This window comes from Orycteropus afer, unplaced genomic scaffold, assembly GCF_000298275.1.
Source record: "Orycteropus afer afer isolate SDZICR_OR568_19922 unplaced genomic scaffold, OryAfe1.0 scaffold00086, whole genome shotgun sequence".
Lineage (NCBI taxonomy): Eukaryota > Metazoa > Chordata > Mammalia > Tubulidentata > Orycteropodidae > Orycteropus > Orycteropus afer.
The window spans coordinates 4,276,488-4,288,069 of record NW_006921673.1 but is presented as its reverse complement, the minus strand read 5'-3'; the positions used below and the strand labels follow the sequence as shown (position 1 = coordinate 4,288,069).

Here is an 11,582-nt window from a genome sequence, read left to right as displayed (position 1 = left end):
CCCAGAAAACTCATTAATCAAAATATGTTCTTAATCTGCTCACACTCACAAAATGCACCAGAATTCCCTAGTGAAATATATAAAGACTTCTACAAGAAGGGAAAAAAAAAATGAAATGAATGATATCCTTTATAGACAGGTTCATTTTGTAGACAGCAGCTGTAGGATGCCAAGGACCATCTCAATGAAAGCAATATGCTATTAAAGAAGCTTTTTTTTTTCTTCCCAGAGTATTTACCAAGTAATCAGAACAGTAAGACACAGCTATAAGACCTCCTTGTGTCTATCATTCCTATTTAAGTATCAGCTGTTTCTTAAGAATTTTTCTATGTATTTCGAGTTTTCACATGATCAAATAAACCCATCTACTCTCTATAACTGTTTAGCCCAGCTGAATGCCTCCATGACTGATGTGAGGCTGCTAAGGAGGATACATGAAGAAGCGCCTCAATACAAGGCTATTATGCTTCAAAAGAAGGAGGGGGGAGGGGGAGAGGCAGGTTTTAACAACCAAAAGCCAACCCGTCAAATCTACTTATTCAGACATGTCACTGGTGGCTTAACCACAAAATGGGCTATAGAAATACAGTTCAAACATCTTAGAATTATGGCATGTTTTGATTTTGTTCACGTATTTAGGGAGTGGCGATTTTACAACATACTTGTGGTTTCCACATAAAGGAGTAGAACACTCATTGATTTAATTAGGTTTCATAAGGTCCAATTTATCATGTTTTACATGACTTTGTATAGAAGAAATAGAAATAAACAGGCCAAAAATAGACATTTAAGCATGCTGTGAAAATTAACCAGTGACAGCCAGTCTTATGAATCTCTGTGAACCTTCCAACCAGGAAAAAACAAGGAAAAAAAAAAAAAAACTCACACACATATACAGGTTTTTGGTTTGTACATTTGGCTCTTCGTGAGCCACATCTGATTGCTAAAAATTAGTTATTTTCTCTTTTGAGGCACTTACTCTTAATAAGCCCAGAGAAAAGGTTTAAAGTGAAACATTGTATGAAAAGTCCGAAAGAAATCTTTCTTAAAGATGCCTTGGTGTTGATGCACCTTGTCAGGTGAAGCTTGTCCTACTAAATCCTTACTTTCTAATAGGTATCTTCGTCATTAGGAAGTATTTTCTAAATTGAAGCCTAATATTACACAACCATGACTTAGTTGAATTAGTTACTTTCTGGGGTGGCACTCATGCAAGGAGTTCCATCTCTGTGCTCCAAGAATAAAAGCATTCTTAAAAAAAGTCACTCTGGGATTGGGGGGGGTGGGTAGTGGAAAGAAGTCCTAAGGAATACTGTTTGAGATCCTGAGCCAAAACCTCAGCCTGACAGAATAGCCAAGCCTGTAGGATTCAAGCCCCTAGAAGCCGTCCCAAAGGACCCTTGTGCCAACACAGGTGGCTGTGGTTGGAAGTGGAGCTCCCTCTGGGCATAGGGGCCAGGAGCGAATCTAAATGCAATGTGCTCTTCCACTTCCCCTCCCCTCCTCCACCCCAGACCCGCCGTTGATTTGCTTGCTCTTCATTTATGTAATTCATATTATCACATTTACGCTGCTCTGACTGAAGATGAGCTGTATGTATATGAAAAATTTAATTCTTCCATTCTTCACCTAGTTTCCTCTGTGACTGGAAAGTGAAAAGAACACAAAAACTGGAGAACCGACACCACGCTCTAATCTCAGTTGCCATGACAGCAGCCTTTGAGATACTGAAATGTTCCGATTGCCAGCTAAACAAAATTGTTGAATGTGAACATTTGGCTGGAAGATTAAAAGGCTAAGGAGAATGCAAAAGGGCAGTACCTCCCACATTCCAGGCAGCCAGTGAATCCAATCAAATGGCTCTGACTCCTTAACCACAGCCATTGTGAGCACTGGATTAGGGCAATTCATCTAGACAGTTAAAGCAGATTAGAACTGCAATTTGAAGACTATTGGCAACAAAAGTAAATGCCCTACTGTACTAAGTTAATAAGAAGATTTCAGAAAGCTTTTTTAACAGAAATTATGTGGAACTACACATTTAAACATAAGAATTGAAACCTGGGATTTTTTTAAAAAACTCATTTAAAGTCATCACTTCAAATATTGTCTGACCAAGGGAATATTAATAAAAGAGTTCAGAGACTTTCTCTACTTTCTACATTATCTCCACCTTAATTGTTACCTTTATGAACTTCTAAAATCCCAAAATCAAAACTTTATTCCTGTACTCCAACTTAAATCTGAGCACACACAAAATATATATATAGGCTTAAATACAGAGTAGTGAATAACTTCACACAGAAATAAATTACCCAAATACATATTATCACTATTTATAGTTCTGATCAAGTCAGAAATACCAAAATAGCATTCATCAAATTATTTAATAAGCATATTTCCAAACACCCGTGCCACACACCACATCAGGATACAAATTTTGCTTCTGCAAGGCACAACCTGTAGAATTAATCTAAGGGGTAATTTTATAGAAACATTAGTCACCCCCAGCTCTCTCCCCACCTGCCTGGTGGACAAGAGCACCTTCTGTTCCCAGACATTACTCAATGCACAGCAATCATAAGACCAGCAAAACAGGCCTCTATCCCCGAGCAACGCCAACACTGGAGCAGTTTTTCAAAGGCAGTGTCCCCTACAGACTACAGATTTTAAAGTCATGACAAAGATGAGAAGAAAGATCCATACTCCTCAAATGCAACACATCATTCTAGTATTCCACTTTGCTATTACCACCCACATCCCCTTGGGTAATATTTTCACATTTCAGAAACACCAATCCACCGGGTCTATTCCACTTTTCTTACCAACCTTTCAGCTCCCCAGTCAAGCTAGAAATCCAAGTGTCCAGCCCCAGGGTGATCCAAAGAGTGATAACACTCTTAAATCTCCAGCTAAGAACTGGGTGAGGGAACAGGGGTAGAAGGCCTAGCAGCCGGCAAAAGCATTCCAATCTTTATGCACAGTTATGAAACCAATGACCCAAGGACACCAAGGTTGGGGTTTGACTCAGGACCAGGAACAGGAGGAACCCATCCAAGGATATCCTTTGACAGAACTATTTTGGAGAAAGAAGTGGGCCAGCAATGAGTTGAAGGTGGAGTGTAAAAAAGAATCCTCGATATGCCTCTCCAGGGAGGAAACATGAACCCTGCACCTAATGACACATTACCAGAAATACTAGGACGTGTAAATTAAAACAGAAGACAGTTATCTTTAGGGGATAAACCAGGACAAGAGTCAAGTGGGTGCAGGAGTGGGTTTTCTATTAAAAGCACATCACATCTAGCTGACTGGCCAGGAACCCACGTGCATGGCAAAAGTGTCTTCTCCTAAGAGCACTCAGTCCCTCCCACCTGGGGACACAAACACTAGCACCAGGAGCAGGAGCAGCACCAGCACTGGAAGCAAGAGCCAAACACCTACACAAGTAAGCGCCCCCATACCAAATTTAAATATAAAGGATGCATATAACAGAATTTCCCAAAGAACCAGAAAGCAAGAGTAAGAAATGTAAGGCACACAGAGGCACACCCCCACACACCCACACAAATGCAAACAAAGAGGAAAGTGGGAGATCTAGGAAGGCGATTTTATCCTACCTTCTCAGTTTTCAGTTTCTTGATTCGCCTGTGGCTCTCCTCCTCCTCCTCTTCCTTCTTTACCAACATAGAGTTTCCCATGAGCCCTGAATCCGGGGCACTTTTGCTAACTTCCCCTGCAGCGGCGACGCTGCCACTCCCAGTGCCCCCGCAGTGGAAGGGGCTCGTGCCACCTCCATTGCTCTTGGCCCCAAAGCCATAGAGGTGCCCCCCAGAGGGGGCCTGGCCGCCACTGCCATTCTGGTGGCCCTGAAGCAGGTCGTGCTTGTCCTTCCTGGATTTCCCTGCATCTTTATCCCGCTTGGCTCCTCGGCTGCTCTGGCTTTTACCTGGCTTCTCCTCTTTGCTTTTCCCACAGGAGGCTGCCCCCGCGGTCGCAGCGGAGGTGCCGGTGCTGGTACTATTGCTGTTTGGGTTGCCGCCGCCGCCGCCGCTGCTCACACTTTGACCCAGCGCTGAATTCATGCCAGTTGCCTCTCCAGGGCGCCCTTGGACTTCCTGCCTCTTGCCAGTGCTGCTGATCTCGGGAATCCCATACAAGGCAGCAGAAGGCAGAGATTTATTAGCATCCTTAGAAGTTTTACTCCTTTTCACTTTTGATTTGCTGGTCTCTTTGTGTGAATTCCCCTGGGGAGCAGAGGGCTGAACAGAAGCAAATTTTAGGCCATCAGCTAAGGCTGTAGCAGCACCGGCCCCACTGGAGGCCAGACCTCCACAATCCTTAGAGTTGCTGCTGCTAGTGGTGTTGGTGGGATTATTCATCTCAAATTTCTGTCTGTCCTTCTCCAAATCAGCGTCCAAATCAATTATTAAATTTCCAACCCCGATTTCCCAATCATCGCCACTGTCATAAGTATCAACCGTATTTGGATCCACACCTTTTCCTGCAGCAGAAATGTTCACTGACATCCTGAAGATGAGCTCTCTAGAATAAAAATCCGATGAACTTTCCTTTGGAGATGAGGGGACATTCGTTTAGCTCCGCTGGGCTTTCTCGTAAAGAAAAAAAAAAATCTTCTAATCTTCCTCTTCTTTTTCCTGCCCCAGGAATGTGTCCAGGGATTTTACACCCTTCAGTCCAGGTCCACCTTTTCCTGTGAAGGGGAAAAGTCGGATATTTCTTGTCTGGATGTTACCAGAATAAAAAAACGATTAATACTGGGGAGTCAGTAAGGGGTACAGGGAAGGATGGAAAGTAAAGTGGCTCATGTATTGTCTCTACAGTCCAATAACAGGTTTAAAGGAAAATAATCAAACCCGAAAAACATACCCATGGCAGTGACCATCTTACAGTAGCTAAAAAGAAAATCCCTTTATCAACAACACAAAGAGAATCACTTTTTAAAAAGCATTAAACTCTCTTAAGGATCTGATTCAAGTTCAAAAAGATTTAAAAAAAAGAGTTTAGAATTTTTGTCTAACACATGTGATATCTCAACCCCAGAAACACAGTCTGAATACTTGGACAAGAGGGAGTAACACGGCTTTAAACATCCCTAAACATTTCCTAGATCTTGCCATTTAAAAGACCAGACCCTGGAAGTTCTCTGAGGCTAGTTTTCAAAATGCTGTTGCTTAAATTTTCTTTATTTCTAATTTTATTACTTCTTACAAATTGTCTGGGCAATCTGGTTTTTGTTCCCAGTAAGGAACAGAAAAAATGACCAATATACCCCCACCCCATACACATAACTCCCTCCCATCCTCTTTTCCCCAGTTTATTCCTATTTCGAAATACACATGTCTTCAGGAGAATTTCTGTATGGAAAAGACAGTGTTAAATAAAAGGTTAAATATCTGCCTTTTGAGGAAAAAAAAAAAAACACATCTAAACAATTCTACCGTATTCTTAGGTCACAGAATTGCTCAGTCTGTTAAATATGGTGCTACTGACTGTACAGGAAACTGATTAAGACATACACTTTAAGTGATCTGCGCCAAGGTGGCCTCAATGACCGCAAATGAGTGTGTGTTTGACAAAGATCAGTTAAAACGGTTTTTAAAGGGATCAGCCCCCTTTTAACAGTTGATTGTCAAGAAAAATAAATAAATATACATACACACACGCACACAGACATTGCTTACCTTTAATCCTTTATCATATTTTAATTAGGCCAGCAAATCAAAATGCCTTTCCCACTCCACTCGGCAAACAAGTCTGTGCCTCATTTTACTTAAACACCAAATGATCAAGAAGGAAGAAACCAAATAACACATCTCAGCCAGAATAATCACTCGATAACATTATTCCACCTCCCCATCCCCCTTTTGGCAAACGGATCAGGAGTCCTTTTCTCCTTAAAAAAATGTGTCACTGTACAGCTGGAAGATGTTTCACATTCACAACAGAAGCACCAAAGGTTTTTTTCCCTCTTAACAAGCATCGAGAATAATAGTTTTTTTTTTTTAAATAAAAAAAAGAGAGAGAAGAGAAAGAGAGAAAGAGAGAGCTTATAGAAAAAAGTTTTCCCAACTTCTCATTCCGCCTTCAGTTCCAGACTTCAGAGTCACCGTGATCAGTAAGTAATGATCCCGTGTAGCAAACCTACAGGCGTCCGCTAGTAACAAGACAGAATGTGCTAACATCGGGATAAATTAGTGAAAGGGAAAAAAGAAGAAGAAGAAAGGACTGAAAATCTGGGCTGGATTCCGCCTGTTAGTCGGGAAGTGGCATTTTTCCGCCCGTCCTGACAGATTTGATTTCTTGAACTAACTTAAGAGAAAAGGAGGGGGAAGGAGAGCGGGAGGAGGAGTAAAAGGAGGAAGAAAGAGTGGGATGAGGTGCAAGAGGAGAAAAAGAAAGGTGTGCAGGGGGAGGGGAGCAGATGATCAGTAAACTGATAAACCACTTATAACAGCATTTGCTCCGGGCGGGAGGTCGTTGGGGTGGGGAGCATAACGGCGTTTAAAATTGGTTCAGTCTTCTACCCTAAAGGATGTGATGTTTTCCTGTCTTAATGTTGTTTTAAGAAAAAGGAACCGAGTTCTAGCGTAGTCCTGGAGGGAAAAAATTCGCGGTCGCTCAAGCCTATCAGTCATGTGGTAATTCGATAATTAGAGTCAAAAAAAAAAAAAAAATTTAAGGCGACCTTTTTCAGGACAGTTTTTCCCCCTGATAGTCGCAGCAAACGGTGCGTCTCCTTTTTATTTATTTTTCTCTCCTCCTCTCGCCCTCCCCCTCCTGTGTTTAGTCAGATGGCTTCGGAGCTTGGCTTAGTATTTTTAATTAGCTGGCGTTTGGAAGCTAAAAGCTGTAATGAATTGTTGATGGATTGGAAGTGGAGAGTCTCTTTGCTGGAAATGTCGGGGCTGGGAGAGGGGGATGGGCGAGTTAGCAACAACCAACCATCTAAAAGGAGCGATTTTGTTACAGTGCAAGCCTTTCACATCACGTGAGGATCAAGGGCTCAATAGGTTGTCGTGAGAACAAAAATGGTGACAAGCGTATCAAGAAAATACTGATCTGGTCTTTAAAAAAAAGCTGAAGGTCTCTCCCCTCCCCTTGCCCCACTCCCCCCCCCCGCCTTCCCCCCCTGCAGTGGGCACAGCTACAAGTTATGAATGTGAAACATTTCTCGGAGATCTAGGATCTCGGAAGTTAGGAGGGAGTGAAATGTAATGAACACAAGAGCAAAGCAGATGTTTTAAAGAAACACCTTATAAACCTTTCCTCAACTTATCTCCAATTTGTCAGCTTTCCTAAGGGGCCATGGACTGGGACGCCTAGGGGAGGGGGAAGAGGGTGCCTCCAAGCTACTTGGATTTTAGGGACCCCTCATGGACTAAACAAAGAAAAACATTTTGCTAGCTCCCATGCAGGTCCTGTAATAAACACACCATTGTTACTATTTGTGGGTTTGTTTGGGTTGGGTGGGGCTTCTCCCCCTCCCCCTTTAATGGTGTTTTCGCTGCTGGCTTATTTAAGGAGGTGGAAAATGGTCATTATAACCATTACATGTCATGGGTGGCTCCTTCCCTTGTTTAATATTAAATTATTGGACACTGGGATGTGACAGGCGACAGAAACTGGCTTGTTCTGCTCCTGCCCCCATTTCTCTGGCTCGGTTTGGAAGGGGGTCTTTCCTACTAGGATAGGAGAGGGAGGTGGTGAGGTGAGCTGGAGAATGGACACTACAGACCAGGATATGTAACTGTGTCACTTTTATTCTCCTTTGGGTTAAAGCCCAAGAGGTAATTTACTCTAAGTTACCCCGAGTGCCCAGTCAAGCTTAATTTGTGTGAAGAAGTTACAAATACTTCACCCTCCATTGAATAAAATTCACCCTTCTTGGGTTGTTGTTCTAAATTCAAAAGCCAAACCCTGTAACTAGTTCCTCATTTCAATGCATAAAACTCGCACATTCCCCTGCATGAAGTCCCCGCTAAGTGCTATATAGAGACACACCACGCAACCGTACTTACGGTCTGTATTGGATCGAGTTGACCTTTTCCTTCTAACTGCATTGAATGTGTTTGGTTGCAGCCGCTTTATTTTGGAAATTATAATCTCTTCAACAAATTTATTATTCAAGAAAATGGACCATCAAATGTCACAGACCGTCCTGTGTATTTTTTATAAAAGCAAAAAATAAAAACAAAAGAAAAAAGAAAACAGAAATCCCCCTGGTGCACACACACAACAAGCTTGTTCTGCAACACTGAAATCAGGACTGAAACACAACACACACACAGGGGGAGTGGAGCAAAAGGAGCTCTCAGCCTCTATACCTGAAAGGGACTTTTCTTTGTTCCCAATGCCCTTTCGCATCGGGCCAATCAGAAAGCAGCTTTTATGAAACTGGGCTCTCTGATTGGCTGGATGCTTTCTCTTGGCTACTGTAGGGGGTTGAGATATACACACGTATAAAACACACACTGAGAACGGGTGGGGGTGCGGTGGGGGGCGGTTGTGGAGACAAAGCGTTTTATTTTCCAACCAGATTGGGGTTGAGGAACCTCCTGCAGTAAAGGAAAGGGGGGAAAAATGGTGCGCCTGTTTCAATTACTACATCATTCACATAAACACTTATTTATTAAAACAAATCTCAAACAGGCTGCGAGGAGAGGATGTCGGTAAATACAAGTTTGATTGTGTTATCTTGGGGAAAATAATGTATGTGATCGCTCGGTGGCAGAGGGAAGCCAAATGAGCCACTAGCGCGTTGAGAGGAGAAAAGGGAGGCTGGCTGTGCGAGCGTTTTGCTGGCTTCCCTTCCTTGTTCCAAGGGCTCGGCAGCACGAACTCCCAAGACTGATTTTCTGTACTACAGCTTCTAGCTTTCAACCCTCCCCCCACCACTTTGCCCTTCCTGCAATTTTTCCCCTCTGTCTCTCTTTTTTTACTCGCTGATTAAATAAGAAAAATCGATCTGGGGGTAAAGGCGGTAGTGGGGAAATAAGTAACCCTTTTGTTTCCAGTCTTCTAGTCTACAAGCACTGAAGTGTGAACGCTGGCAACCATCTAGCCACCACCACGTGAATGGTTCTTCCCTGGTATTAGTACAAATCTTTTCCACCTGGTCTTTGCGCCTTCAAAAAAAATAAAATAATAAAATAAGGTTCCAGCCAACCGTATTAACACTCTTAGCTAGTCTCATTTTTAAAACATTGGTTGGGAGATAAATACGCTGGCAAGATTAACCCCTTTAGCAATCCCATTCCACATCTTCAAACTGATCGTCAGAGTTCCCCTTCCCCCAAATCTGTAACCATATCTTCAGTGGGTGAAATTCCTCTGAAAGCTACATCTGTCAATCCAGCAAGAATACAGAAATATTTTAGAATTTATTGTAGGACAAATGCCAGCAACTGAGTTAATGGGACTCTGAGGTCAGAAGATAAGAGAGGTTAATATGAAATAAGTTCAGTGTTGTACTATAACAGCTAATATATTTAATACTTTAGAACATGTTTTATTTTTAACATTTCATTGTATTTTCTTTATTTTTAGGTATCATAATGTAGAAATTCTAAAGATTCAAAGAATGCTCTGAATTCAATTAAAAGTATCATTCTGCCAAATTTTAAGGATTTGTCAAACTAAGATTATAATTTCTGCGTGACAATTAAATTTAAGAATGTGCCTTAACTAAGTCAAATGAACATATAACATGGATTAGTGCTATCTGGATTTAGCTTATGATGTAAACATTCAGTGATGACTTTGTGGATCAATAAAAATATTTATGTCACATGTTTTAAGGCATGGCTATCTACTCATGTTTTAGCTTTCAATATATTAGTCTGTAAAAACGTTGCCAATTAGTTGTTTCACAACACCTCATGAACTATAGTTGGTGCTGCAAATAATAAACAGCACTTTCCACTCTTTACCTAGGTATATAAACCAGAGGAATGCAATCTACAATAGTGCTTAGATCTCCATAAATCAATTTGTATTCAAATCAAAGCTGTACATTAATAAATGTAATGGGGCAAATTAGATATCTGATATCCAATTATCCTCCCTTTTAGTTTTGATGTTTTGTATTTTTGAGTGTACATATTTTACAATTCATATATGTCCCATTAACAATAACATAACACCATGTGGTGATTTTAAATTTTTCTTTTTTTAAGAACGTGGTTCCTCCTGGTATCAGATCACTCTTGGGCATTTCCTGTGTCCCTGGGGTGTCATCTACATTTCAGCCTTTAGAAGACCCCAGCTATCCCATATGCTATATCAGTTTGGAAAAATCAATGGTTAGCTCTTAAAACAACAGGATTTCAAAGGATAGAGAAAATTGGAGAAGCATGTGAGGACTTCTCAAACACACTCCCTTATTGGCAAAAGCAAATCAGAGAGGCTGCAGCATAAATTTAATATAACTGAAAACAAATTTATGCTTCTTCGTTATGAAATAATCTTTTCTAACTCTGAATCTTAAACCGTTTCAGAGTCCAACTAGCCAAAAATTAAGTTTTAGGCAGTAATGAACCATATATTTAACCTACAACCTATTGTTAAATTTAAGCATGTTCCTTCCATTTCAGTATAGCCACAGTTCATTTATACCCCACCCCCACCTCCTTCTTCCAGGAGACTTTTGAATAAACCAGTGTTGTTATGCTGGCTTTGCTCCTGTTTGTTTTGTTTTGTTTGACAAAGGGGCCAATCAAGAGAGATCAGAGGGCTATCTGCTAATTGATGACTGAAACTAAGGTAATTAACTACCCGCTTTGAAAATCAGAGCTATTTCCTTCATAGAATTGAGAAGTTCTACTGTATTTATAAAGAAAAAAAGTTTTATCTTAATCTCTTATCAACATAACAGGAAATACTCTTGTCTCCGTTCTAATAGCCACATGTATAAACTTGATGATACCAGTTCACTCTTGTATAATTGTGTGCACTTTGTAAATTTACATTTTAATGCGTAGCTACTCAGAGATGTGATTGAAAGAATCCTGTAAATGAGTCTGGGAGAATTTAAGGGACAAAAGGAGCCTGAGGATAGTCAGTTTAAGAGTGGCATCTCACCTCCAATAACCACTACTACCTCCTCCCAGGGCCCAAAATCAAGTGCTACATCACTTACGCAGTGTTAAGAAGGTCTTTCTTTTTAAGGGCAGAGAGCTCAATACTAAGTAGGGGGATAGGGCTTCATGCTGTAACAATATGCATTTTGCAATGGCCTTTCTTGGGGGTATATTCAAGATCAGAAGTAATTTCTTGGATTTCAGTTAACATTGAAAGGAGTCTGTCTATACCTAGGCTTAACTTTTCTAAATCTATGCCTTAACCCTGGAGATCTGCTCAAGACCAAGGGGATAAAAAGTAGAAACCAAGGTTACAAAAAAAAAAAAATCTACCTAGAAATGGACTTAATTTAAAGGAAAAGGAAGTTAATTTAGACATAATGAGAAACTTACTGTCTACCCAAGAAGGTTGTGGGGAAAGATTTTTACTGTCTGGAGTTTTTTCGGAACAGATCTGCCTCGCAGCAGGGGGCAGAGGAC

At 41.1% G+C, this 11,582-nt stretch overlaps 1 protein-coding gene across 1 annotated transcript in view; it reads right to left on the bottom strand.

The window, feature by feature from the left end:
- Positions 1-4,529, bottom strand: part of ZNF608 (zinc finger protein 608) — a 125,485-nt gene extending 120,956 nt beyond the window's left edge. Inside the window, exon 1 of the mRNA XM_007942220.2 lies at positions 3,621-4,529. Coding sequence (XP_007940411.2) covers positions 3,621-4,529 — 909 coding nt within the window. The remainder of the gene's footprint in view (positions 1-3,620) is intronic.
- Positions 4,530-11,582: the final 7,053 nt, after the last annotated feature.